The sequence below is a fragment of the Stereum hirsutum genome (genome assembly GCF_000264905.1).
Source record: "Stereum hirsutum FP-91666 SS1 unplaced genomic scaffold STEHIscaffold_7, whole genome shotgun sequence".
Taxonomy (NCBI): domain Eukaryota; kingdom Fungi; phylum Basidiomycota; class Agaricomycetes; order Russulales; family Stereaceae; genus Stereum; species Stereum hirsutum.
The window spans coordinates 1,307,301-1,334,040 of NW_006763137.1; the positions used below are offsets into that span (position 1 = coordinate 1,307,301).

The 26,740-nt window shown below is 51.5% G+C and overlaps 8 protein-coding genes across 8 annotated transcripts; 4 read left to right on the top strand and 4 right to left on the bottom strand.

Moving 5' to 3' along the window:
• Positions 1-869: 869 nt before the first annotated feature.
• STEHIDRAFT_79313 (mitochondrial fission 1 protein) lies at positions 870-2,175 on the bottom strand. The gene is made up of 5 exons (XM_007303991.1): positions 2,028-2,175; positions 1,739-1,871; positions 1,469-1,570; positions 1,321-1,398; positions 870-1,248 (listed from the first exon to the last, which is right to left on the bottom strand). Exons 1-5 carry the CDS (start codon positions 2,088-2,090, stop codon positions 1,154-1,156), a joined length of 471 nt encoding a protein of 156 aa, XP_007304053.1. The 5' UTR covers positions 2,091-2,175; the 3' UTR covers positions 870-1,153.
• Positions 2,176-2,820: 645 nt separating this feature from the next.
• STEHIDRAFT_157023 (NAD-P-binding protein) lies at positions 2,821-3,981 on the top strand (the record flags this gene model as incomplete). Its single annotated transcript, XM_007304298.1, has 4 exons — positions 2,821-2,949; positions 3,022-3,398; positions 3,473-3,644; positions 3,742-3,981. 4 exons carry the CDS (start codon positions 2,821-2,823, stop codon positions 3,979-3,981), a joined length of 918 nt encoding a protein of 305 aa, XP_007304360.1.
• Positions 3,982-4,269: 288 nt separating this feature from the next.
• On the bottom strand, positions 4,270-5,231 carry STEHIDRAFT_111167 (uncharacterized protein; the record flags this gene model as incomplete). The annotated part of the gene is made up of 3 exons (XM_007304299.1): positions 4,270-4,509; positions 4,612-4,708; positions 4,738-5,231. The coding sequence occupies 3 exons, from the start codon at positions 5,229-5,231 to the stop codon at positions 4,270-4,272; spliced, it is 831 nt and encodes a 276-aa protein (XP_007304361.1).
• An 846-nt stretch (positions 5,232-6,077) lies between these two features.
• On the bottom strand, positions 6,078-8,084 carry STEHIDRAFT_57142 (DRMBL-domain-containing protein; the record flags this gene model as incomplete). Its single annotated transcript, XM_007303895.1, has 8 exons — positions 6,078-6,435; positions 6,513-6,754; positions 6,809-6,836; positions 6,891-7,108; positions 7,185-7,396; positions 7,458-7,589; positions 7,652-7,719; positions 7,795-8,084. The coding sequence occupies 8 exons, from the start codon at positions 8,082-8,084 to the stop codon at positions 6,078-6,080; spliced, it is 1,548 nt and encodes a 515-aa protein (XP_007303957.1).
• Positions 8,085-9,096: 1,012 nt separating this feature from the next.
• On the bottom strand, positions 9,097-11,265 carry STEHIDRAFT_168651 (WD40 repeat-like protein; the record flags this gene model as incomplete). The annotated part of the gene is made up of 7 exons (XM_007304300.1): positions 9,097-9,576; positions 9,644-10,010; positions 10,082-10,356; positions 10,425-10,572; positions 10,628-10,761; positions 10,834-10,947; positions 11,023-11,265. The coding sequence occupies 7 exons, from the start codon at positions 11,263-11,265 to the stop codon at positions 9,256-9,258; spliced, it is 1,602 nt and encodes a 533-aa protein (XP_007304362.1). The 3' UTR covers positions 9,097-9,255.
• A 202-nt stretch (positions 11,266-11,467) lies between these two features.
• On the top strand, positions 11,468-13,801 carry STEHIDRAFT_121587 (DnaJ-domain-containing protein). The gene is made up of 5 exons (XM_007304301.1): positions 11,468-11,666; positions 11,723-11,826; positions 11,897-11,941; positions 12,046-12,672; positions 12,731-13,801. Exons 1-5 carry the CDS (start codon positions 11,609-11,611, stop codon positions 13,394-13,396), a joined length of 1,500 nt encoding a protein of 499 aa, XP_007304363.1. The 5' UTR covers positions 11,468-11,608; the 3' UTR covers positions 13,397-13,801.
• Positions 13,802-18,646: 4,845 nt separating this feature from the next.
• Positions 18,647-20,320, top strand: STEHIDRAFT_157029 (uncharacterized protein; the record flags this gene model as incomplete). The annotated part of the gene is made up of 3 exons (XM_007304302.1): positions 18,647-18,940; positions 19,048-20,134; positions 20,196-20,320. The coding sequence occupies 3 exons, from the start codon at positions 18,647-18,649 to the stop codon at positions 20,318-20,320; spliced, it is 1,506 nt and encodes a 501-aa protein (XP_007304364.1).
• Positions 20,321-20,681: 361 nt separating this feature from the next.
• STEHIDRAFT_97477 (glycoside hydrolase family 13 protein) lies at positions 20,682-26,635 on the top strand. The gene is made up of 12 exons (XM_007304303.1): positions 20,682-21,026; positions 21,181-21,326; positions 21,384-21,976; positions 22,038-22,629; positions 22,685-23,627; positions 23,686-23,788; positions 23,846-24,854; positions 24,915-25,429; positions 25,493-25,579; positions 25,635-25,957; positions 26,033-26,113; positions 26,172-26,635. The coding sequence occupies exons 1-12, from the start codon at positions 20,760-20,762 to the stop codon at positions 26,379-26,381; spliced, it is 4,869 nt and encodes a 1,622-aa protein (XP_007304365.1). The 5' UTR covers positions 20,682-20,759; the 3' UTR covers positions 26,382-26,635.
• The last annotated feature ends 105 nt before the right edge of the window (positions 26,636-26,740 follow it).

The following is a 26,740-nucleotide window of genomic DNA, read 5'->3' on the forward strand; positions in this document are numbered from 1 at the left end:
GGCGAGGCCTGCCGAGAGTATTCGAGAGGAGGGTGAGGCCCGAGCAGTCAACGGAGAGCGAGAAGGGATCGTCCAGCACGAGCGCGCTGGCCGCTGTTATAGTACAGTGATTAAAGTCACGGCCGGTAGGAGGCGTCAGCTCATGCCATGCACATCCGCACTTGACTTAGCAGGGCTTGCGAAACACACGGTCATCAAGGCGAGCGTAATGCGATGGCCGTATTGTCAGCGATGCCATTGGGTGTGTGGCGGTGTGCCGCAATGGACGCCCTGCGCGTCTCTCCAGAACCGGCATCGGGAACGGATGCACTGTGGCTGCCGGCAGGACGCGTTGCAGAGAACCCCAACCCGTACACTGTCCAGTCAAGGGATCGTGAAATCATTTTTGCTCGAGTCACAGAACGTTATAATTTGCAAGGTATTTAGTCCTCTGTTCCATGCATGGGTCTGTCACTGTCTGTTGCTGTCTTCATGTTTATGGCCCCTTCAACTTGACGTCCTGCCGGGGCAGTCACGAGTTAGAAGGTGGGTATGTACACCATCGAGACCATTGTTCCATCAACAACATGGTCCATCGGAGCCTGTCCCACATACTGCGGGGCACCCTAGAAAACCATCTTGCAATCCTGATAATTCCAGGCCCTTCACGAGATCATCTAAATCCATCTAGATGCACGAGTTCGGCTCGATGAGTACATTGAAAACTCGGAGAACGTCACTTATACAGATCGAGATCGAAAGCTTATGACCATGCGCTCGGGTATCTGTGAGGGCCTGCACTCTTGTCACCTTAGTCCCGGGAGAACGACTCAGTGTGATATAACTGGCAAGCTGAGACTCAGGCAGGGTAACAGAGTTGGGATGAATGGGATGGTTATACGTGTACTGAATACGATACAGAGGATTGATGCCTGTGAAGAATATTACTTCTGACGCCTGTCCTCGTGGTTGGGCCGTCGATGGTCGATAGTTGGGTAGTCGCGAATCGAAGGTGTCGTGAGCGGTGGGGTCGTGAATTGAAAGGACAGTCGATGAAGAATGATGCATGGCGAAGGGCGAATATGGGAGGTAGATGAGGGTTGCGGTTTGAAGGTTGCAGTTTGCGAAAGAAAGGCGGGTGGTAAGCACAGCGAGTTCACGGGTAGAATAAGAATCATTTGCGGTTGTTTGCTCGCCGTATGAGACCTGCGATTAAGAGCGTGCCGAGTGCTGCTGCGCCTGCTGCTAGACCCATGCCAATGTATCCTTCTGTATGATGTAGAGATCGAAGATGAAGATATTATAAGATGTGCTGAAGTGAGAATCGAAAGGGTGACGCACCTCGCGAAACTGCCTTTTCTATGAGCCCGCCCAGAGACTGCGCCTGCATGTTTGTGGGTTCTCTATCGAGGAGGAGAGCTACCGAAATCGACAATTGTGAGACATGAGCGGGTTGGCACATGAAGAGATGACAGGGAACGCAACGCACCATTGAAGTTCTTCGCCTCTTCGTAGTTTCCCATCTTGTAATGTCCCAGAGCAAGGTAGTACAAACATTCCCGCCGTCTCTGTGGTTCTGCTCGGTAGATTTCTGCAAAGCATAACAGGGAATAGAAACCATGAGTTACGCGAGTATGTGATACAAGGAGCATGAGCATGATATGAGACGGGACGAATGAATGGAAGGATAGACAAAGTTGTTTGGACATCGATCGTGTAGGGGAATGGAAACAACTCCAAATCGTCAAACAAGACGCACCTTGAAGTATCCTCACGCCCTCAACTTGGTGGTCCCTGATCGGACTCTTCACAAGCCCCCACGCATAGTTGAATTTAGTCTGTGTCGTGACGTGCGCTTGTGCGAGTTCCTTCTGATATTGTAGTCGCAGAACCTATGCAGTGTCGTAACGAGATTTGCATTGAGTAATGGCCGCCAACAACCATACCAAATATGCAAAGATTCAGAATATCAGCACTCTATCCAGCAAAGGACGGTGGGGGGTAATGGAAGTCTGATAGCAATTAGAATGTGCGGGGTGCGTACTGACCTCAAGCTCATCGTATGAGAGCGAAACCTCTGCGTCAGCGGCATATGGGAGTTCAGTAGTCATCGATATTCTCTGTTTCAACTAGGTGAACAGTTCACGTATGCAAGGACAAGGATGGATGCAAGGAGAGTGTACTGGTGAAGTGGCGAACACAGAGTCAGTGCAAGCAGACGAGTACGCTCAAGCTCTGCGGCAAAACGCGGCACTGCGGTGACGTAACATGTCTCGGAACCGGGTGTCACCGAGGGCTTGGCCTCCTCGCCACAACGGGGCCACAATACAGCTCGGAAGATTACCAAGACGCCCGAGCCGAACAAGTTCAACCTTGCTTATTTACCGTCAACTCCCCGGGCTTCTTTTACTAGAGTTCTCCGAACGGCTGACAAGTAAACTCCTCGCGGTTAAGTAGCGTGGTTCATCGTCTCGAGCCTGAAACAATCTCTGTTTGACCAGCGTCTAGTATCTATTATTATCATCGAACTTGTTCACCTGTAGACCACGAGTCGTACACTGAGCTTTTGAAACGAAATAGTCTTCCACCGCAGCACACAATCATGTCCCTCTCTTACATGATTCAAAACGCATCCAGGTCTTCGAACATTCATGGCCGAGTGCTTATTGATACATGGACTGGCGACCCTGAACTCTAGGATGTACCGTACTCACTGGTTTTGGTATCTGGAAACCTTCGTGTATAAAAGCCCTTCGACTGAGGCCAGAGAATACCTCATCAACCACTTCATCTTTCTCTTCATCATCTCATCTACAGCTCAATTCACTCTCCAGTATCACCATGTCCGAGTCAACGTTTACCTCCTTTGCCGTCGCCGGCGCAGGAACTATCGGCTCCTTGATTGCGGAGGCCCTCCTCAAATACAAATCAGCGGGTAAAATCAAAGAGGTTTTTGTCCTCACTCGTACTGTAAGTATACTTATCCTATCGTTTTATGCTTCTCATTACTGTGACCTGATCTCATTATGTTGACAATCCCAGGAAAGCAGCAACCCTGTACTCGCCTCCCTCGCCTCCAAAGGAGCCACAATCGTCCCGGTAGACTACGCCTCCATAACCTCTCTCATCAACACCCTTTCATCTCTCAAAGTCGAAGTTTTCTTCGCTACCTTCAGCCGACCTGGCGGGGAGCTTGATCCTGCTACTCCAAAGGTCGATCTCGTCGCCGAAGCAGCGAAAGCCGCAGGCGTGAAGCTGTTTATACCGTCCGAATTTGGCATGCCCACGTCGGATGTGAAGGAACCAGAGACGAAGGGTTTTATTGTGGAGAAGTTAAAGTTGCATCAGAGTTTGAGGGATTTGAACCTCCCGTTTACCCTGTTCTTTACGGGTCTGTGGCCTGAGTATTGTTTGATCCCGTTCGTGGCGTTTTGTTTTCTCTGGGACATTGCGGCCGCGAGCTGACGGATACCACATCTGATCTTTATCACAGAGCCTTGAGCATAGATTTCGAGAAAGGGACGGCATTAGTTGGCGGAGACGGTAACATGCCTATTTCGTGGACCTCCAAGTACGACGTCGCGTCGTTCGTGGCACACGTCCTCACTACGCTCCCTCCTTCTAAACTCGAGTGGCAAACTTTCCGCATCGAGGGCGACCGCCTCGTAAGTATTTCAAGCCATTCCTTGCACCTCCCTCGTCTTCATGTCCAGTCAAGCTGACTTACCCTTTCTCGTTCTTCTTATGATTTCTTCTTGGCAGTCCTACAACCAGATCTTTGAAGCCTTCGAGAGGAAAACGGGCAAACACATCGCCGTCTCCTACAGGCCTGTCGAAGAATTGAAGGCAGCCGTTGCGAGAGACCCGCATGGCGAGTTCGTGAGCAGCCTCTTCTGGATGTGGGCGATTGGCGAGGCTCAGGTGGGAAAGCCGGACCAGCTGTCGAATGGGTTGTTCCCGGAGTGGAACCCAAAGAAGGTCATTGACATCATTGCGCCGTGAGCGGTGAACGTATGAATAGTATGGTGGAAGGGGATAGGTGGCAGAGGTATGGGAGAAATATAGTTTGGATTGAGAAAGCATTGATTCTCACCGGATCAAAGTTGTGTGATTCCCTGTCTCAAAATCTTAAGGCATTTAGATTTGCTGCCACCAAAGAATCCACAGCGTAAACGTGCAGAGAAATGGGCATATCGGGAGAAAAACCACAATTTTCGCCACTAAAGCATTACAGACGGCGAATTACATTCTCCAGATAAACTCTGCGACATCAGAGACCTTCCAACGAATCTAAGGTGCTATGACGCTGGCCACACTCCTCGGGTTCCACCCGGGGAACAACCCATTAGACAACTGGTCCGGCGTGCCGACCAACGCCTCACCCACCGCCCCCATCAAATGCAGATGGCTGGAAATATTGGCAAATTTATCCTTCTTCACCGTGTCCTTCAACTCCTCGATGGGTCTGTGCGTAACATTAATTTTCTTCCTTGTCTTCTTCTCGTAGGCCTCGAAGATCTGGTTGAAGGACTGGGAGGGAACACAAATATCAGCAAGAGCGAATCTTCAGACGTCGTTGCGGAAAGAGAGTGAAGATGCAACTAGAGCTCGGGAGGAACACGAGATGCTTACGAGACGCTCGTCCTCGATGCGGAAAGTCTGCCACTCCAGTTTTGAAGGAGGGAGCGTTGTGAGAACGTAGGCTACGAACGACGCGATGTCATTCATACTTCGAGGCCCATGACAGCGGCATGTTACCATCTCCTCCGATCCTCCCTCAACCGCTTCTGCATCCTCATCTTGTCAACCATAAACCCCAGCGGTTCCTTCAAATCCGTGGAGGGATCACCGTATTCGGACGACACGAACAATTTCACACCGGCAGCTTTCGCAGCGTCAGCGAGTGATTCCGCCATATCAGTGGGGTGGCTGAAGGGGGACGCGAGAACGTCGATTTTGTGGGGAGCTAAACTGGCGATAAGCGTGTCGATGGAAGAGTAATCTACAGGGATGATGGCGGCGTCTTGAGAGGCGGTGGCAGAGAAGTTCGCGTTGTGAGTATCCTGTGTTAATGTGTTGGAGGGGTGAGTTTGGTTCTTGCGAGAATAGGATGGAGCGATGGTTGCGTACGGAGCGAGTGAGGACAATGACCTCTTTGATCGTCCCGAAGCTTTGTACTTGAGGAGAGATTTAGCAATGAGGGAACCGATGTTTCCAGCTCCAGCGACGGCAAAAGTGGTGGATGTAGACATGTTGTTTATCAGCAGGGAGTTGGTCTTCGTGGAGGAGGGAGATGAAGAGACTAGTTAGTGAGGGATTGACTCGGCCAATTCGACTAGGCTTTTATACTGGATCCTCGTCTAAGAGCGCCTGTCTGAGGAGAGTGTGTTAATGTATAGGCATAGTATTGGACTTTCAACCATCTCACTCAAGCACATCCCAAAGTCTTTGTCAGTTAGCTCTCAAGCGGCTCGGGCAAAGTTCGTTTGGCTGAAGATGACCAGCACGAAACGCTGTGAAGATAAACCCAAGTCTCACTAATTCATTGGTAGAGGTAACTTTCTCGCCACTGAAGCATCTCGTGCGGCGCAAAACACTGCGACTTAAGCCAACGCAAAGATTCAGGTGAAGCGGCGAACTCAAAATATTCATCCACACTCGCCGAGAACGACCACCGAGGGCGCTTAGGAATCAACTGTCATTCCAGGAGTAGTCTACCCGAGGCCAGAAGGGGTACGAAGCTTCGTCGCTGAGCAGTCGCAATAGCCTAGATATTGCCTCTTTGAGCATCAGAACTTCGAAGAAAGGCCAATCATGCGCCGTCACAATTCAGACATAGCACCCAGCAAGTGTCCCAGAGGGAACGGCCAACTTAACAGATTGTTCAGCAGCCTTACTGCTCTGCGTATCGGCCGAAGGGATGATAGACGAGACCGACATACCAACCAGTAGATAAGATTGACGACGATATTAGGACTGTACAGGAGAGAGGTAACCAGTGAGCTATAGTAATACACCGAAATGAGAGAACGTGAGCAAGAACCAACGCTTTACCACCACACGACACAACACCGTCATCATCATCATATGCCCCTTCACTACCAGTACTCTGGACTCCTATATGGTACCACTCCATCTATGTCTTTCACCCCCGCGGCCTTCCTCCTCTTCCTTTCCTTGTCCCACTTCTCCACCCACGCCTTGATCTTCCCCCTACTCCCCTCACTCCCAACATTCACCGTCGCGATGATTCTCCCCCAATCCACACTCAAGGTGAAACAGGTCAACTCGTAGAAGGAGCTGTGTTCGGAGTAGGGTACACCGTAGAGTTCATGCGTGAAAGTGCTATTACGCATGGGTTTGAGGTTGGCGTGGGTGAATGACTGATGTGGGTTGCCCTTTGTGATGATAGAAGAGATAGAAGGGAGAGTATCGCTGCCTACTGGTGGCGTATACCTGAAAAGTATCCGTCGCGCGATCGTGCGTACTGAGCGAGCGTCACAACCTTAAGAAATGGGCGAAGTGAAACTCACGTCCACCCAGTGGGCCTAAATGCCACCGCTTTAGCCCAATGCCCCTTCCACCTCTCCGTGTACTCCTTCAACCTGTCAGAAGTCACGACTCCCAGGGGAACAAGATGTACACTGGCTTCATAGGGATCCTTGGTGAGCATAGCGTGTAGCTCTGGATCGGATTGACAGCGGAGGATGGCGGCTTTGCGGGAATCGCAGTATACTTTCGTTTGTAGGGCCCGAGCGATGGCTGAAAATGGGAGCTACGTTAGTCACCTTTTGGAGACAGACATAACATCTTTCAACATGCCTTTGACGACGCGCTCCTTGCCAATTGAGTACGTTCTAGGTTGAAGAGATTTAGCTCAATCATCCTGACATATAGCGTCTCCTTCTTACCCAACAACGATCAGAATCTTATCCGTAGTTGCTTTCGCCTTCGTCTTGCCTTTGTCTTCGACCTTGATGCTGGGCCCCGCCACAAACCACTTATCAACAGTCTTCCCGACGCTGGTACTGCCGCCTGCACGTCCTCCATCGAGGCCCGAACCACAGACAATCCTTTTTGCTAACTCTGCACACGCATCGATGACCTGCGGCTGACTTGGGAAACAATACTAATGCCGCGCACCATCACACATGCCCTGTCAACAAACGTATCTTTAGAGCAAGGAACCAAGGGAGAAAACATACTTTGGGATTAAGATAAGTAGTATCAAGATAAATAATGTCGAGATGCTTGCCCTTGACAGCAGGATGAAGCACATGCTGTGGCGAAGCCCGGAAGTCGCCACAATGGAGATATCGAAACATCTTGGAGGACCCGACGAAGGGAGATTTGAAAGTACTGTCACCAGCATCGATAGTTTGTTTGCCCTCAAAGAGGAACAGTGAAGATCCGGGACCTGCACGGAACAGTGATAACTTTAGATTTCTAGGTTTAAGAGAACAAGAAAATTGACAAACAGTGGTTTGCTTCGATGAGTGTCACGGTGACGCCACCGGTGTTGGGAATTACTGTCGGCTTGTCCATTGGTAAGGGGTGCACCCACTTGCGATCAACTGAAAGCATGTGAATAATTAAATTCGCGGTTCCTTCTACAAGGGAGGTAAACTGACAATGAGTGTGGTCCATACAAAATATAAAATGATATGCGGACCGGAACAATAGATTGGGCCAGCCTTCCAGTTTGACGAGAGATTTGTGTAGTGGTCTGAATGGGCGTGACTAAGGGATTTAACGCGGTGAGAAACGCTATTCCTTCAACTTTACTACATCAGGTAAGGTAGACGAGTAACTCACGTCAAGAAATACGCTGTGACGCCAGGGATAGCACCATACCGAAAAGCATCTACGGCAATGGGCATACCCGTCATGACCTTATAGAACGGAGCTTTCCTCCTTCCACCGTTATTCTTCGTAGGCCTGAACGTCCGGTCCTCAGCGATTGTAGCTTCCTTCCAAGCCTCGTTCTCTTTATGAGAGGACATAAGGACAGAGAACGCGTTGGCACTCTTGCTGTTGGACGCCACTTTGGGTCTATCTTGATCAAGTCGGGAGGTGGAGGCTTTACTAGAAGAATTGGTGGACATATCGATCGGGTCTTCGAACTCTATTTCATCGTCGTCCTCATTATTGTCGAAGTCGTGCTCAGTAGGGTCCCTGCCCTCCTGAGCCTGTTCGTCGTCCCCCATGTCCCATTCATCGTCAATCTCAACGACCTCGTGGAGCCTGTCGTCTTGAGGCCCAGATGTCGATATCGTACTGGAGGAAGCTGTATCCTGGCGAGTGGACGCAGACGGTCTCTTGGGAGCGGGTGCTGAGCAAGATTCGGTACTCGAAGGGTCCAAGTCGAGAAGAGTGGGGCGGTGAGAGTTGTCGCGCACAAGAGGGGCAGGTTGCGCTGAGATTACAGAGGCATGACGCTGTCCAGTGGGAGCTTCGCCGGATGGCGCACTGAATTTCGGTGTGCTGAAGGGTGGACTTTCCCCTGATTTGGAGCTCAACAACAAGTGGGGCTTTCCAAAGAAACCTGAGGCCTCGTCTTCAGGCCTTGTCGAAGTTTCGTCAATAACCTCCTGTTTCACCTTTTTCGCAGACGTCCCCTTCGATGTCTCCGTATGCGAATCCTCAATAAACTCAATATCACTGGACCTGTCCTCGGCCTTGCGTTTCATACCGCAACTCGACGGCTTCCGGGGAAGCGTAGTGTGCGGTTCATCATCCTCAGAAGAGTCAATAACGATTATGTCCTCCTCTGGTGGTGGTACGAACTTCTTGACACGAGGAGTCGAGGATGCGGACTTGTTGTGTACATTGCGATTTGAGGATTTAGCGGTGGTGGATTTGGACGGTGTCGTGTTGGAAGCAAAGAAGGAATGGAGAGTAGATGAAGGCCGTGCTTTTTCAACGCGTTTCTTGGATGTGGAAGTTGTGGGCATCGTGTAGATGTCAAAGTCGCTTGAGCTGAAAGTTCAGTTCGAGAGGTTGGCAATCAAGAGGCGAGCAATAGCGCAGATTCAGCCTGCAGTAGATATAGTATAGATCTAAGATGGTAATCGATAAGGAAACGAACAAAGTCGCGAAAATCGTCCAAATTGTCGCCGACAAAGAAGATCAACGCTCTGACTCGGCGGTCGACCGGTCAACAATGACACGGTCCGGCGCGGTCCGAATTTTTGTACGTTGATCCTGACGCCACTGTGGCCCCTCTTGACCATTTCACCAAACGGCACACCAATCCTAGAGAGCCTTGCACAGCGATCATGAGCTATCAACCCGTCCCCTCTTCTTAGCCCTTCCATCATCCTTGTCCTTCGCACTGTCACCATCGCTGTCCTTCCCCTGCTTGACAACCTTTTTGACGACCGTCTCCCACATAACATCATTCACCCGCTTCGCTTTCCCCAACTGTTCCCTTAACTTCGCCACTTCATCTTCTAGCTCCGCCACTTTCGGCTCTAATAGTGTAGGGTTTGCGGCTCTAGGCGTAGACGAGGCGGGCGACGCACTCGGATTCACGAAGAATTCATGGTCTCGAAGGAGTTCGGCGGGCGAGTAAGAGGTCAAGGAGGACATTGATAGCTGCGTCAAAATTTTCCAGATTTGTTTAGTTGCAGAGTTCCTGGATTGAATGGGAGTAAAACTTTACCTTGTCCTGTACGGGCAGAACCATAACGACCTCGTGCGCATCTCTCGCCCGAGGTTCCTTCATCCTCTGGAAAGGCATTATAGGTTTCACACCAATTTCCCCTCCAGCGCCACCACTACCTGCCGAGGTGGCACCACCTCCCACACCTACGCCTGCGGACCCTGCGCCCAAACTCAAACTCGCGTGACCGATCAAGTCCGGGGGTTTCAACATCGTGGTGAGATAAGTTATTGAGAAACCTTTGTGCGAAGAGATAGTACGAAGGAGCTGGTGCGAGGGGATATCGTGAATGTGGATTTGTCCAGTTGAGGTGCCGGTGAGGAGGAAAGAGGATGTTAGGGAGAGGGTTAGAGACGCTATTGGCTCTCTGTACGTCGCAATACAGTACATCGTCAATAATGAGATACGCATAAAGATCCCAAGAACGTCACTACGTACCCGACAGTGATTACTCTTCTTTTAGCCTCTCGTGGGTCTTCTTCCCCAATCCTGATAACATCGCTCACGCCCGCTCCACCTACGGCCTCCATCCCTCCAAAGTTTTGGCTGCCGTGATCATTTCTTTTACGAAATAGGTTCACTTGATGGACAGTTCCTTCTGAGGTGGAAGAGGCAGCGAAGAAAAGACGTTCGGTGACGTCCCATGTTAGGCAACAGATTGAATGAGGAAAGTGGAAGGTCGTGAGGAGAGTTTTCGAGTACAGATCCCAGAGCTAGGTTCGTGACAAAATGCCGTCAGAATCTGACAAAGGGAGCTTCGGGTAATTGAACATAATTTCACCTTGACTGAATGGTCTACTGATGAAGTGAGGACCCGACATGAAGGGAAGGGCCCTACGCCACATGCAATATCAGTGATCGGGAGGGTATGGTCGGAAAGAGTCGTATAGGGTGAAGGGAGATCATTTTGCAGCTCGTCATCTAGGAGCCTGTCGCGAAGAATCAGGTTTTTGGGTATGCCAGATACGCCCGGAGGCTGCTCACCTGGAAACAGACCACACGCTAACACCTGAGTCCTCACTCCCTGACAGTAATGCGGCTCCGTCAGATGTGAACCGCAAAACGGTGATTTGTCGGTAGTGCGCGTCCCACGAGTTATACATAATACCAGATGCAATCTAATACCGGGTCGAAATCGGGGTTCAGTCAGTACAGAGAATTAGAGTAGTAAGATGAATTGGGCCACATGCCTCCCAAAGATAAATCCTGCCCTGTGCCGTCCCTCCCGCGCAGAATTCTCCCCTTGCATCAACCGAGATGCACGATAGTTTCTCCGGGAGCACAATCTTGAGGGCTATCTGGTCCTTCAGGTCAAAAACACCAACGCGAGTTAGCAGTGAGGCAGCGCAGAAGTACGATGTGGCGTAGACGCACCTTACTTTTTGGAAATTGTAGACGTTCAAAATAGACTTGTCTGGTTGTGACGTGAGAATTAAACCTCCTTGTGGTGTCCCATCTAGCACGGTCGTATTGACCACAGCGGTGCATTGAACCGCAGGAGATGTTTGCTTGAAGGATGCCAAAGTAGAGCCCGTAGAGATGTCATGCAGAGCTATAGCACCAGCGCCGGACGTAGAAGTCGAGGGTGCAGTTGAGCATAAAACGACTTCTTGGAGCCGCATTTTTGAGTCCGATCCTTGATGTCCACAGTCCAAGCGAGGATTCTGAGAATGGTATCGACGATGGAGAAAAAGCACGGAAAAGACGCGAAAAAATCGCGAAGCGCGAAGTCTACACGTGATGGGAAATTGGGGACGCGTGTGGCTCTGAGTGGCGCGGCAGTCTTTCGGAACAACACATCTTTGAGTTTGCACCGCTCACCGACGTTTCGAGAACAACAGCCGCTAAGCTCGTGTATGGGGCATCCTGTTTGTGTTCTCTTACCTATATAATAGGCCTCTGCTAGGGCGCGCAGAACTTGTATATCCCTCCTTCTCTCTTGGTCTCTCGCCAATAGTCTACGACATGGCCACAGATCTCTACGACGTGCTCGAGCTGGACAAGAATGCGACGACTGACCAGAGTATGTAGTCTATTTCATGGTCGGCTTATAGGTTCATTACTTACTGCAAAGGGCAGTTCGCAAGGCGTACAAACGTCGGGCATTGCAGACTCATCCAGATCGCCAGCCAGCAGACATGACTGAGGTGGATAAAGAGGCAGCTAACGAGAAATTTCGCAAGGTATGCCTCCAAAATTTGCCAGCATCACTACACCATACTTTCTTCATTTGCTCAGACCGATATCGAATAGGTGAACAATGCCTACGAGGTCCTCAGCGACCCAGAGAAGCGCCAGGTAAGCCGCCACATCCGATTATCGTACTTCTACCCTCGCTTCTACGCCCCCTCTACCCACATGCGGCACTGCGCTAACCGGTACCCTATCATTTCATTCATCAGCAATACGACGCTGCTGGCGTTTGGCCCCCACCGACCTCGTCTCGACCTAATGCTCCAGACTTCCCATCCGACTTCTTCGACTCTCCATTCACTCGAGGCGGTCGCGGCAGCCGACAACGTGCCAATGACCCCTTCAATGATCCATTTTTCGGCACTGGCTTCCCCTCATTCCCGTCTATGTTTGGTGGCCCGCCGCCTCAGCGTCACCGTTCCCGCCCACACCAATATAATCAATCTTCCTATGGATTCACGGATCCTTTCCAACTATTCAATCAGATGTTCGGTGACCTCCATGATATCAACCAAGGGAGAGGGTTCGGAAATAGCTATCGCGACCCGTTCCTCGACGACGACGATGATGAAGTATTCGGGTCTGGCAGGAGACGCGGTGGCGTTAACGGGGGTCCAGGCATGGGAGCGTTTGGATCATTTGGGTTCGGAAGTCCGATGATGAATATGATGCTCGGAGGTGGCGCCGGTGGCAGAGGCTTCAGCACTCAGTCGATGAGTTCGAGTTCTACCGGTGGTTTCGGCAACGGAAATGGCGGAAGATGGGTGTCTGAGAGTCGAATGACTAGAACGATCAACGGTGTGACAGAATCGATCGTGAAGAGGAAGGATTCGCAAGTACGCGTCTCTCCTTTCGAGGGCGAACTAGACAATCCACTGACAAGACGCTATATAGGGCAACGAGCATGTCACGCACACCTACCCCGATGGCCGCGAACGCCACACCCTCAACGGCATCGAACAAGATTCTTCCACACCCAGAAATGATCGCTACATCCAACAACCACCACCTCACAACGTAACTCAACCGGGCTCCCGCCATGGAAGCCACAGCGGCCATCGCTTCTCCTACGACAATGAAGACGACACGCCCGTGATTCCTCGGGACCCGCGCCACAGTCATCGCTCCAGTCAAGAAGCCCGCCCTCACTCTCACCACTCTCACCACTCCCATCACTCTGGCAGAGACGAACGCTCTCGGTCTTCCCGTGGCTCCGCGCACAACCGGAGTATTCACGACGACAGCAGTTCAGACGATGATCCAGTTGTTCCCGGGGCCTTCCAGGACCGGAATGCTCCTCGTCATCACGAAGACCATCGTCACTCTAGGAACCCGCTCCATTTCTTGCATCGTCACCGTGATAAGGACCACCATCAGCATCAACGTGACAGCAGAGTGGACGACGGGCCGCGCATTACTGATACACCTGTGGTGGTGGTCCCAGATGAACTGCCGGCGACCAGGTCGGGGAGGCATGAGGTCTCTCCGCCCCCTTCGTACCACGAGGTTCCGTCTCGTAAGTCCATCGGTGAGCGTGTCAAGGAGAAATTATGGCACTGAGTCTCATGTTCCGTGTATGTAGCTACGGAAAGAAGAAGAGAGAAGAGAACGCGAAGGGAATATTGATCCTCAAGTTGCGGTGGGCTTGTAGGATAATACAGTAGGACGGTGTGTCGGGCATCTGTATCGTGTTGTGCCCGATGTGTTCTATTAGAGGATAGGTCTGGGCTTCGTCTGCAGCTGCCTGTGAGCTGTGAGTCGTCAGTTGTATCATGCCGGTTGTATTAGTTGATTGCTTTGATATCGCTCTGATGTAATCGGTTAATCAGTGACTCTTAGGTATCTTCTTTTGCTTTTGTACTCACCTTGATAGTCTCCTATTGTAGTATTGTTTATCGCCACTTGGTTGGCATCCATGTAGTACACTTTTCGATTCTCCATACATCGAACCGTATCGTCGCTGCGTTTCACCCCATTCGTCAAGCATACAAGATCAGTGCGGTCTACAGCAATCGTTCTTCCCTGTTCCTCTACCAAGTACGCCTTTCTTTGCTTCAGTTTTGCAACAACTCCTAACTCTTACGTTACTTCCCTGCTCCATGTAAACGCGCGCTCCATCATAGGAACAAGTGCGGGATCATAGCCTTCCAAGTACACCGTATCTGGAGTATCACCTGCCCAAACAAACCAAGTAGGTAAGCTAGCTCGCCGTCGACTAGGGACATGGCTGCGTCAGTAGCACAGGTGCGGGTGGCGTCGCATGAAGATGAAGCTAATCGTGAAGAGGCACTGTGAGTGTGGGTATTGGTCAGTGCTTGTGGGGTGTCACCACCGTCAAGATCCTAGATCCGTTTTTGCATGAGAAACAGCCGTCTACACATAACTCAGCCAGTATGGTGGAAGGCTGTGATATCTCGCTCTGCTGTGACATACACTGCATGTCGCGGAGACGACAACCTAGAATGGGTCGTGATATGTTATGAACTATTCATTTACCACATGCAGGGCTCCAGGTAGCTGCTCTCAGACATGGTGACGCTCCTCTTTGTGCAAGCACCGGGCCTATCTTATGAGAACTATGTTTTGGTTGCAGCGCTTTCAGCCTTTCAGCCTGAATGGGGGCATCGCATTGTCAATTACTCCCGTTATATTCATGTATGTATTTGGCCATTTCTTTTGCCCTTCACCGCTTACATTGTGTTCCATGCCTGAAATCTGCACCCCTTATAGGCCTCAAACTCAAGATTACAAGACCATCATAACGGGTTACGCCCACTCGAGCGAGCCAATGCTCCCGAAGAACCATACTCGTGAACGGTTTCGTATCCTTGTGTACAGGTTATGAAGTGGCAGGGAGCGGTAATGTAGTTCAAGGGAACACGGACGCTTTAACGGACGGAGAAAACCCCATATTGCACATAGACATATAGACCCGATGGGCGCTTTGAGACGTTTACTGCCGTGTTCTATCTTGGGACAGCAGCGGGATGTTGAGCTCAGGCTGCATGATAGTTCACATCCCTCCATCTTTGCCACCGCCCAAATGTGATGTCAGTACTAGTTGGACGGTCACTACCCGACAGACTGACACTGGGCTCGTGAGAATGTTGCTTCCTCTCGAAATGGCATGTTACTGATGGCCATGATTTATCCCATTATTGTACAACCGACTGTATTAGACTACAAGGTCTTCTAACGGATCCAATGGCGGGGATCTTCATAACCGTATCTCTTGACATCCCTCGTCCGCGCCAAGCATCAGAGGCTTCATGTGAGTATTCTGCAGTCAGGCACTACGATGACACAGAGTTATATCTGGCGTCTGTGTGGCGGTTCAGTCGTACAAGACCCTGGCGGAGGTCTCGCTCCTACCTTGTTTGGGATCCTGTCCTTTCTTCCTACCGCCATGTCTTTGCCGAACTTTGCTTTCGAATCAGTGCGGGGCGTTCTCCCTGACAGGATGTATACTTCTCATTGACTCTTACGTTTGGTGGAAGCAGTGTCTATGTTCTTGGGAGCATAGTACTTCTAGCAAGGTAGCTGACTGTAGTCATCCATGCAGAGGCTGTGGCGGCTCCTCAGTCGGCTCTAAACCTTGCAATATCTCTGCTCGCCTCTATAATAGCTGCTCCCCTGTGGCAGAACTTTTCCCTGGCGCCTGAACGTTTCCTCATCTCAAGCCTACAAGTCTACGCTTGTCATCTTATCCTATTAGTGATAATGGAACGCACTTCTCCCCCTCCTGGCCACTTTCCACCTCAACAGTTTCCTTATCTGATCTTCCCTCAGCAATTCGACTACCAACGAGACCGCTTTCTCGCTGCCGGGAGGGAAGCTCAACCTCCTTTCATAAGCATGCCCAATGCTCGGCTCCCTCCGCCTGCCCCTCCCTCGCCCACATTTTCAGTGCCAGCACCAGCTCCAGAACAGCCGACTGCGCTACTGTGGCCTAACGCCCCACCTCCTAAGCCTACCCCCCCCTCACACACACATTCATTGCCAGCACCAGTACCACTTCCAGAAAAGCCAGCAGCCCCACAACCACCCTCACCTCCTCGTGTGCCGGGAGGGCCTTCCAACCCTTCACCAGCCGCTTTTGCCCCGCCGCCACTGAGGCCCTCACCTGCTCCGACAGTGAATTATTCACATTTTCCGCCCGACCAGTCTGTCATGGTATACAGAACTACACGCACAATCATCAAACCCGGCCTTCCGCCTCTCTCCGAAACTAGGTTCTCAAAGAGTTCGAACGGTATGAGGGAAAGCCTCGTGACAACAGTTGGTAGGAACGTGAGTGTCAGAGTTCTGTTTTATTGCTGCTTGTTTTTGGGAGGGGACTAACATGTTCGTCACGGTACAGCAACCTCCAAAGACGTCCTATTACTGCCAGCGAACGTATGACCCATCTTCGAGCGGAAGCATAAACCTTTCACTGGAGCAACCGCAGCCACACTACGGTATTTGGGACGAGCGCTCTGCCGAAAGGCTTCGAGGGGGAGCCGGCGATGCCGAGGACAGTGACGACGGCCTGTCCGTTTCTGGAGCAAGTCTCAGCATTGCTAGCGCTCGCCCTGGGCAAACGACGAGCATATCTGAAGCTTCGTCAAGGGCATCTGTAGCTTCGTCTCGAACCAGTGTTGCCCGACCAGCATTGGACTATTCAAACCCATGGCGGAAGAAGTCTATCGTTGATCAGTATGTTTCTGGTAGGTCTCACCTGCTGTTCGCCAATGGGCTTTGATAAACACTGAAATAAACATGATATTATTTGTGTGTGCAAGGTTCTGCGCGAGCTCCTGGCACAGCGTCCAAGCATAGGGAACCCGGAGCAGACCTGGCCAGGAGAAGATCAGAGAAAGGTCATAACTATGAGTAATTCGGCGTGATAATATCTGCGGCACAGACAAGTCCAATGTGTCAAGGACGAGATGTTGCGAGACTTCTATCCAGAGCTGCCTTGAATTATTTCTAATCATGTTTGTTTACTTTCTCCTTGCTCCCACGGCCGTTCTGTCAAGTACATGGGTCACTCTCGTAGCGATATCTTTGTGATTATTCCGACTTATACAATGTTACTAAGGTTGATATATTTTCAAACCTGAGCCGAAAGCTTTTCCGACCAACCTTTACTTGTTAGTTTTCTGAGTCGACTCCTTCTCCGCAGTCCCGAAGAACAGCAAATGTGGCGCGCCACAATATCTCGGCAAAAGCCGTCGGGCGGATAAGTCCAGGACACGTTAACGTTGTAACCTCATCGACGGCGCTCTCTGCTCAAATTTCTATCTAGAGTTCTTCTACTCTCTCCATGATGAAGCGTATCTTGCTATGTGACGACGATTGTCCTTGCACCTCATCCGCTCCTAGTCTTACGAACAGCAGAAATAGACCCGTGATGGTCTGTCTTCCTTCAAACTTGAACGGGCCCCCCACATCGGAAACAAGCACTGACACTTCAACATCGAGGATGAATTGCCGCTCTTTTTTGAGGGTAGTTTTCCGATCCTTTCACATCGATTGGAACTGAATCCTCCAGTGAACTAATGGAAGCTATGCGCGAGTATTTACCTCAGAATACAGACCATAGAGTTGGACGTCGTAGTAGGTCAACTTGTCAATAATGTGCCGAACGAGCTTCCAATACGCTGGTATGCCATAGCCCCAGGAAATCAGGGTTCAAGGGTCACTTCATCACGTTGACATACTGTGATCAGCAGGTCTGCTACATCTTGTGTCTTGAGGTTTGTTTCTGTATATTTTATACCCATTCACCAATCCCCTTTGGTGTGCCGATAAGTCTCTTATGGCAAGTCCGAAAGGACCGCAGGACGTTGTCGCTCACCTCCATCGGACTCTCATATTCATCCACACAGTCGCTGGTGGTGGCGACACGAGGTTCGCGCATTTTGGAGGAGTCAGCCCTCATGTACTGCCGCAAACCCTTTGGTATCCTCAGGTGAGTTACTTTTAGCGTCAGCGCGGACATCGGCCGTTTATGATGTTGCGGCGCGAGTATTTGTTGACAATTTCTCGATCTGCTAGCCGCTGATCCGTCTGGATGGTCTCTGTTTGCTCACAGAGGCACGGTGGCCATACGCTTGTGCCAAAATCTAAGATCTTGCGTCGGTATCTCAGACCTCCTTTGCATTGCGCATGCCTCATGTATCAATCCTTTTCGAGTTCCTGAGTATTGCACTACTCGTATGGAATGTCTCAATGATGAAGAGCGGGTCAATGGCGGCACTGCCGATGATGGTTTCGTTCTGTTATGTTTAATTCAGTACGCGCGGCTGTGCGAGAAGGACGTCACCGGATTTTATGGACACATTCAGCGGGGCATGCATGGTCATACAGAGCTATTTTTGATTCGGGTCTATCTTACGCCTTCACCCTTTTCTTTTGACCACAGCCTTCCGAAGGTTGGGCGACTTTGCTTAGCCTCAGCCTTCGTCGTGCTGTGTTAAAGTTCTTCTGTTCTCGGTCCTGGGTTCTGAAGGCTATATGCATATATCCTTGCGAGTGGCGCTCGTATCCCCAGTCACACCCAACATTCCTTTGATCGGAGGTCATCCTAGGGCCACACTTGACGTTTTCATCGCTTTGAATGGGAGGGCGTGTATCTTAATTTGAGCCAATGTAGTCTGAGGCGGAACGTGAGGGACGCCGACTAGTTTTCTGCAACTGCATATAAGACTCGCGTAGGATTACACCAGAGTCAGAGTAGCCTCACTGTCTCTCGACAGCCACCCGTTCCTGTTTTCTGGCCACAGTCCCTGGTCTTTCTCATCTAGAGCTCAAGCCCTTTCTTTCATCATGGCGCTCGCCTACAATCCTCCTGCTATTCAACAACTTACGCCCTATCATTCTCCTGTTCATCTTACAACCGATATGTTCGACAGGGAGCGCGACAAACTCTTTCAAGATTCATATAATCCTTTCAACAACGGCGCCGTCGGTCGACCCACTGCTCTTGACGATCATTTCGAGATGTCAAGTCACACGCGCACAATCAAACTTAGCGGAAGGCCATCTGTCTCAGAGACTCGACTCGCAAGGAACTCCAAGGGTGTGAAGGAGAGTATCATCAAAAGGGTTGGCGGCGGTAGGGTGAGCAATCATTTCGTTTGAACTTTCTCATGTCTAGATTCCATGTACTTGTCCAGAGCCAGGCATGTATCATAAGCTGATGAGATACGCATATTTTATGTTGACAGGGTCCTCCTACTACGACGTACATCCTCGAGAAAACACACGACCAACCATCTCTCCAACACTTGAACCCACCTAACTCCGCGTCGTCCATTAGAACTGGCCACGGCGTAGCGCCCGCACCTCTGCCGCCACCCGGAGGTCGGTCACCATCCCCTCCACCTCCAGGTCAACCTCGTAGTGACCTAGGCTCATGGAATATGGGTCAAGTTCCTCGTGGGCCGCCTGGTCCTCCTTACGGAGTACCTCCCCCACCAGAGAATGGGAGACATTTTAGTCCACCTGATATTCCACCTGTCGTCCCTCTTCGCCCTGACGGAGGCCGTTATTCTCCACTCCCTCCTCATCCCGGTGCTCAGGCTCGTCCTCTGTTCCCACCTCAAGGAGGACCGCCACCGTTCATTCCTCAAGGTGGTCAACCTCAGGGCGGACCGCCACCGCTCGCTCCTCAAGGTGGGCTACGTCCACCAGGACCACCGCGTCCTCCGACTGCGGGACACGCACCACCTTTGCATGCAAATCAGTGGCCCGGGGATATTCCTCATGTTCAGAGGACTGGCTGGAACGATGATGCAGACAACAACAACCCATACCCTGCCCGACAAGTCTATCCCCATCTCGATAATAGACAGCCCCCCAACAATGCGGGTCCATACGTAGGTAATACAAGAGCCGACCCTACTCCACCTCCCCCACCTCCACCTCATCCTCCGCCTGGCCTGGGACCAGCTCCGAGGGGGCCTGTAGGTAACGGCCGTGAACGTGTTGGAAGTTTTGCTGGGTCGGGCCCACCTGTTATACCCCCGCCAAACCGAGCTCAAGGCATGAACAATCCATACCCTCTTCCCCCTGCAGTCAAGGCCTCTGATCAAGCTAGAAGAGCGCCCTCGCCGCCACCACAGAGACATAGGGAGGCACATGATCGTCATGCTGAACGAAGGAGGGACCCCAGTCCTGGGCGGAGGCACGAGAGAGAACATCGAGATCGTGCTGGGAGAGAACGTACTCGTGAAGTACCGAGGGTCCCTGCGCCGCCTGTTACGACCAATCCTTGGAGGCAAGCTAGCGACAGAAATCACTACAATCCTCGTAGTTCGTGCTCTACCTCATCTGCGCACTGACGGAGGGCTCAATGTAATCGTATTCTAATTAGATCCTGAACGTGCGCCGGCCGTCGAGAGCAATAAACTTAGGAAGAGAAGACCTGAAAGCCAGGATTGGGGTAGGCAGGAAGGTGGAGGGGCGGATCGGAGGTGGTGGGGATTTAGGCAGGCATAATGAATTCGAATACTCAAGCGGAGGGGCGGCGGTTATGAAAGGGAAAGTCGTAGCGTGTTGTAATATATTGGATTTGCGTCGATCGTGTACCAGCTTTATTGACTGTATTCTATGCTATTTTTCGGTTTATGTTTGCGACTCCAGAGTTTGGGATGTGTGGCGCCCCACAACGTTCGTACCTTTCCCCAGATCGCCACCCGCGGGGTAAGTCCGGGAAGGTCAGGGAAATTTCCGATATCAATGCATATCAACTTTTGCAACGTGCATCCATCTGGGGCGAGAGCAATTCAGAAGCCATGACGTCGTCCACAAAAGGCGGTTTATATAGACTTTCAACACGTCCAGGTTCGGGACGCGCATCCCCTCACTTGTCCATACCCTCCTTCTCTCGCTCACGCCGCATTCTCTGGACATCTCTCCACCTTCATAAAAACTAAAGATGGCGAAGAACAAGGCGAAGTCTACGGCGAATAAAGCAAAGAAGGCGTTGGCTCCGGGAACTCTTTCCATCCCCAGCGGAGGGATGTCTTCTACAGGCTCATCTGCGAGCAATTCGCCCACTTCTTCTAGAGCGCAGAAAACGCCTAGGACGCCGGCAGACGAGGGTATCGCGTTCTTCGAGTCTGAATTCAAAAAGGGCGAGCCACCCGTCAGAGTCTACGAGTTAGCACTCGATGCAGACGGTGGGCCGAGCAAGGAAGTTGCGGTACGTCGTTCTGTTCTGTATTATTTCACGTAATGGCTCTGCGGGAGCTTGAGGTTATGTGACTTCATCGGTTGAGGGCCAAGAGATCACACCTTCGAGTTGCTCGCAGTAATCATCTCTACATCTGAGCACAGACTCACATTAGACTTTACAGTACATTCGTCTCCCTCCAGCTTACACTCCCTATATCTTGCGTGTATCGCTCGAGGCTGGCACTCCTGCTTCCCGAAACGGCGTCTTCAAGACCAACTTCCCTCTTGAAGGAGGACAGTTTGATCGCAACAACTTTTGCGATAAAAAGTAAGCAAACCCTGTACCCATGCAGAGGCAGGCCTTAACTCACGACGTCAATTGTAGACTTCCGACCGACGTCTCCAAGCCTATCGAGATTGATCTGCCCATCTCCCATGCCGGCGCGTTTGCCTATTGGGTCGAATACGATGGTGCCACTGCAGGTTCCCGGATTAAGGGTCGCGTAGGATACTTCAACATCGACCCAATCCTTCGGACCAAAGCTCGGGCTCCCATTCTTTCCTCCGACTTGATACCTCTCCCCCCCTCGGAAGGAGGCGGTGCCCTCAAGGACGAGTTCACGAACATCCCTCTTTCCGCCGTCTCTCTCCTCAGTACCGTTTCGAAATGGATGGGCCCCGTCTCAAAGTGGCCTCAGTTCTTTGCGGAGGCGAGGGACCGCGGTTACAACATGCTTCACTGGACGCCGTTGCAGGAGCGTGGCGAGAGCGACTCGCCTTACTCGATTAAGGACCAGTTGAAGTACGAGCCTGCTATGTTCGATGACAACAAGGATATCAAGGCCGATGGCGGTATTGCGAAGATGGAGGAAATCCTCAAGCTCGCGAGGGAAGAATATGGGTTGTTGAACTTGACCGATGTCGTTCTCAACCACACGGCGAACAACAGCACCTGGCTGGAGGATCATCCCGAAGCTGGTAAGTTTTGGACCTTTTGTCAAATTTTCGGGAGACTGAAGGTGACTGTAACCTGCATCAGGATTTAGCCCCGCGACCTTCCCTCACCTCACTTCAGCTCTTGAGCTGGATAACGCGATGATCGAGTTCTCTAGCCTACTTAGTGAGAAAGGCCTTCCTACCTCTGTGAACTCCATGGGCGATGTCGATACTCTGACGAACGCATTCGCCGACTATATCAAACCGCTCAACTTCTGGCAGTACTATGTCCTCGACACCGAGCGCGAGAAGGAAGAGGTCCATAAAGCTCTGAAGAGTGGGAAGGCTACCCCTTGGAAAGGTCCCGACCTCGCCGGCAAGTCTCCTGTCGATATCGCCGTGACGCTCCGCTCGTTCGAGAACGGAAAACATATTCAAGGTCTCGGGAAATACGCGAAGCGCTTTGGCGTGTCGGTGGATGGCTTAGTGGCTGCTGGGATCACTCAGACTGCTCTTCAGGGAGGCGATATCGACGCTCTCGCTGAGTTCTGGGTGAAGGTTGTGGATGTTCTGAATGTCCCGTTGTACGAGGAATGGGAAGTGGATACTAAGATAGCCATCGAAAGCATTCGCGGAAGGTTGAAGTATACCAGGCTCGACGAGCATGGTCCCCGATTGGGAGAGATCACCCAGAAGTAAGTGAACGAAATATTATCGGTCTGAGCATTCGCTGACAATCGTTGTTTCTAGATCACCGCTCATGGAGTCTTACTTCGCTCGCATTCCTGGCCACGAGAAGGACCCTCTCAAGTACTCTTTGGCCGTCAACGGCTGGATGTGGGCGGCCGATCCCTTATCGAACTTTGCTCTCCTTCCCTCAAAGGCTTACTTCCAACGTACCGTCATCGCCTGGGGCGACTGTGTCAAACTTAACTACGGCTCTTCACCCGAAGACTCTCCTTTCCTCTGGGAGCACATGACGAAATATGTCACTACCCTCGCTCGCGCCTTCACTGGCTTCCGTCTCGACAACTGTCACTCAACCCCTCTTCACGTGGGAACGTTCCTCCTAGACCGTGCTCGCGAGGTCAATCCCGATCTCTACGTCGTCGCGGAGCTGTTCACCGGTAGTGAGGACATGGACACGATCTTCGTCAGTCGTCTGGGTATTAACAGTCTCATTCGCGAGGCGGGCAACGCTGGCGACCCGAAGGAGTTCTCGCGTATTATCTGGCGTGATGGGCTCGGGAAGCCTATCGGTTCTATGGACGGAGCATGCCTGACTACGCCATCTTTCATTCAGTCGCCGACGCCTTCAGGGAAAGGGCCCATTCGACCTTGCCTCGTCAGTCCTGTTACCGGTTCGCTTCCTCATGCGCTTCTCTACGACCAGACACACGACAACGAGTCGACTGCCATGAAGCTTTCCGCGGAGCACACGCTCTCTGCCGCCGCCGTTGTAGCATTCTCGTGGTGCGCCACCGGCAGCGTGAAGGGCTACGACGAGGTGTATCCTAAACTTCTAGAGCTTGTCACGGAGAAGAGGCTGTATGAACTTGTCGGATTAGGTGATGCGAAGGAAGGGGAATTCGGGAGAAGTGGTATTGCGGTGGCCAAAAGGCTGTTGAATAATTTGCATAGGGAGATGGTTGTAGGCGGTTATGAAGAGGGTCATGTGCATCAGGAAAACGACGTAGGATGCTTTCTCCCTTCAATTCGACACATTTTGCTAACCACCAAACTTTCTTTAGTATATAGTGATGCACAGAGTCCAGCCAGGCACTCAGAAGGGGTACATCATGGTCGCCCACAATGCCTTCGCGAATAGTAAAGGTTCTAAGGATCGTGGAAATAGTAAGTCCACGCATGGCTTTGGTTCTTCCAACTAGACCTGATAGCCTATCATCACAGTTGAACCCATCCGCCTGCGCGGCTCCAAAGTCAAGTTCATCTTTGGCAGCAGTATCGAGTTTTCTGAAGCAGGGCCTAAAGCTGATGATAAAACTCTGGGCGGTATCCCGTCCAAACTTGTTCCCATTCCTGCACCCCACGTACCTGAAGGAAGCGACGGTGAAGGCCCTTACTCGGATATTATCGTCCCCGATTACTTCCCTCCCGGTAGCATCATGATCTTCGAGACTCACTTGCAAGGCTTCGACACAGAGCTCGACGCCTTCTGCGCATCCGGAGCTGATAAAGCATTCGATGAGCTTGACCTTGTCGATCTCAACGTCGTCCTGTTCAGGTCCGAGGGTGAGGAGCTCGATGCGACGAACGGAGAGATCGGAGGATACGATATTCCTGGCGCCGGAAAGTCCAAGTTCTGTGGATTGGAAGGCTGGATGCACGCTCTCCGTCACGTTATGCGCTACAACGACTTGGGCCACCCGCTTTGCGGTCATCTCAGGGAGGGCACCTGGGCGTTGGATTACGTTCCTTCTCGACTTTCAAAGCAAGCTTCCTACCTTCCTCATCTCGCCAAGCCGGCGGAATGGTTCAAAGCGCGCTTTGATCGTATCAAGACTTCCGTCCCGCCTTTCCTCCGCCCCAAATATTTCGCCATTGTCATCTCTGAAGCCTACAAAGCTGCACGTCGTGCCGCCATTGAGCAATGCTCAGACTTCGTCTCGTCAGGACACTCGTTCACGCATGATCTTGCGCTCGTTGCCGTCCAGATGCATGGTAGGGTGCAGTCTGCAAGCTTGGACCCGGGCAAGCCGACGCCTTCGCTCGCGGCTGGCTTGCCGCACTTTGCGGCAGGATGGGCAAGGTGCTGGGGAAGAGATGTGTTCATCTCGTTGAGGGGCTTGTTCTTGGCGACGGGGCAGTTTGTTGATGCGAAGAAGCATATCGTGGCGTTTGCGTCGACGTTGAAGCATGGACTGATTCCGAACTTGTTGGATTCGGTGAGGAACCCGAGGTACGCGTATCTTCCATATTTTTGCGAAGCTCGATAATTGTCTGACATGTATGAATATAGATATAACTCCCGTGATTCTCCCTGGTGGATGTTACAAAATATCCAAGACTACACAACGAAGGCTCCTGACGGCCTAGCCATTCTCGACGAACCGGTCAAGCGTCGTTTCCCCAAAGACGATACTTGGGTTCCCTGGGACGACCCTCGCGCCTACTCGGAAACCAGCACCATCGCCGAAATCATCCAGGAAATCCTCCAGCGCCACGCCGATGGCATCTCCTTCCGCGAGCATAATGCGGGACCGAACCTCGACATGCAGATGCGCGATCCAGGGTTCAACATCGAAGTTAAAGTCGACTGGAAGACGGGCCTCGTCTCTGGTGGGAATGAATGGAATTGTGGGACCTGGATGGATAAGATGGGAGAGTCTGAGAAGGCGGGTACGAAGGGGCTTCCGGGGACGCCTAGGGATGGAGCGCCAGTGGAGATTACTGGATTGGTAAAGAGTACATTGAGGTGGTTGGATGGATTGGCGGGCAAGGGCAAGTTTCCGTTCAAGGGTGTTGAAGCTGGGAGTGAGTTCATTTCGCGATGTATCTCCATGCTTGAGTATCAGTGCTGATTCTGAATGGTTTTAGTCGATGGAAAGCGCCGCCTGGTCACATATAAAGAGTGGAATGACTTGATCCAAGAGTCTTTCGAGAAGTCTTACTACGTTCCTTTGGGTGAGTAGCGGTGGTTTTTTTTCCTCTCTCGTCCTAGGTCTAATCAAATATATAGATCCCACTGAGGACTCAAAGTACACCCTCAACTCCTCCCTCGTGAACCGTCGCGGAATCTACAAAGACACCTTCGGTGCTGGTACCGGCCGCGAATGGTCCGACTACCAGTTCAGGGCCAATTTTCCCATTGCCATGACGGTCGCTCCAGAGTTGTTCGTTCCCGAACACGCTATGGGCGCGTTAAAGTTGGCCGACCAGGTCTTGAGGGCTCCCTTGGGCATGAAGACGCTGGACCCGAGCGATATGCAATATAGGCCACACTACGATAACGCGAACGACTCGAGCGATCCGGCTGTGGCTAAGGGGAGGAACTACCATCAGGTATGCTCACGTCCTGGATCCTTCTGTGAATTGGTTTCATAAGTCTGCGGCTGATACGAATTCTCTATGTTTTAGGGTCCTGAGTGGGGGTGGCCTTTAGGATACTTCCTACGCGCATACCTCTACTTCGACACTCGAGTAGGAGATGGCAAGAAGGTAAGCGATTTTTATTTACGTGCCGCATCGCAGTTCCTAATAAGATCTTTTAACCCAGGACCCATCTGTCTCACTCCACTATATTCATAATTCCCTCCTCACTTCTCGCGCACATATCCGCAAGGATCCCTGGAGAGGTCTACCGGAGCTGACCAACGAGAATGGCGGATTCTGTTACGATTCGTGCCCTACTCAGGCTTGGAGCGCAAGTACGCTCTTGGACGCCTTGGAGGATGCGCATGCGATCTCTACGGCTGACAAGGCGTAGGCCGGTTTACGGAGAAGGAACGCATTCAATTTGATAACGGACATACATACACCAGTTCTGCATACACATTGTTACCCTTTCCTTGATCTGAGGGCCTCAGGGCACACCAGCTAAGATGTCTTTCTCAATTCTCTTCTCTATTCCGAAGTTCGTAGTCAGCATTGCTGTTGTCATTCCCCCCTGTTTGTATTCACGATAATTAGCGCGGAGGACGTACAAGTAGATGTATGTTTTCTCGCATGTAACGCAACAACACATATACACCATTAGCAATTTACCGTTGTATCATGATTATTTTGGCGTTGATGAGCGTGGGCCACATTGTGATGGAGATGTTGTGGCGGCGAAACCAGAAAAGG

Coding starts and splice junctions, on each gene's coding strand:
- STEHIDRAFT_79313 (XM_007303991.1), bottom strand. CDS start 2,090: ATGACTACTGAACTCCCATATGCCGCTGACGCAGAGGTTTCGCTCTCA. Junction 1,571..1,738: donor GGGCGTGAGGATACTTCAAG/GTGCGTCTTGTT, acceptor TATGCTTTGCAG/AAATCTACCGAGCAGAACCA. Junction 1,249..1,320: donor AGAAAAGGCAGTTTCGCGAG/GTGCGTCACCCT, acceptor TACATCATACAG/AAGGATACATTGGCATGGGT.
- STEHIDRAFT_121587 (XM_007304301.1), top strand. CDS start 11,609: ATGGCCACAGATCTCTACGACGTGCTCGAGCTGGACAAGAATGCGACG. Junction 11,942..12,045: donor GCGACCCAGAGAAGCGCCAG/GTAAGCCGCCAC, acceptor TTCATTCATCAG/CAATACGACGCTGCTGGCGT. Junction 12,673..12,730: donor TGAAGAGGAAGGATTCGCAA/GTACGCGTCTCT, acceptor GACGCTATATAG/GGCAACGAGCATGTCACGCA.
- STEHIDRAFT_97477 (XM_007304303.1), top strand. CDS start 20,760: ATGGCGAAGAACAAGGCGAAGTCTACGGCGAATAAAGCAAAGAAGGCG. Junction 21,027..21,180: donor GGCCGAGCAAGGAAGTTGCG/GTACGTCGTTCT, acceptor TAGACTTTACAG/TACATTCGTCTCCCTCCAGC. Junction 21,327..21,383: donor AACAACTTTTGCGATAAAAA/GTAAGCAAACCC, acceptor CGTCAATTGTAG/ACTTCCGACCGACGTCTCCA.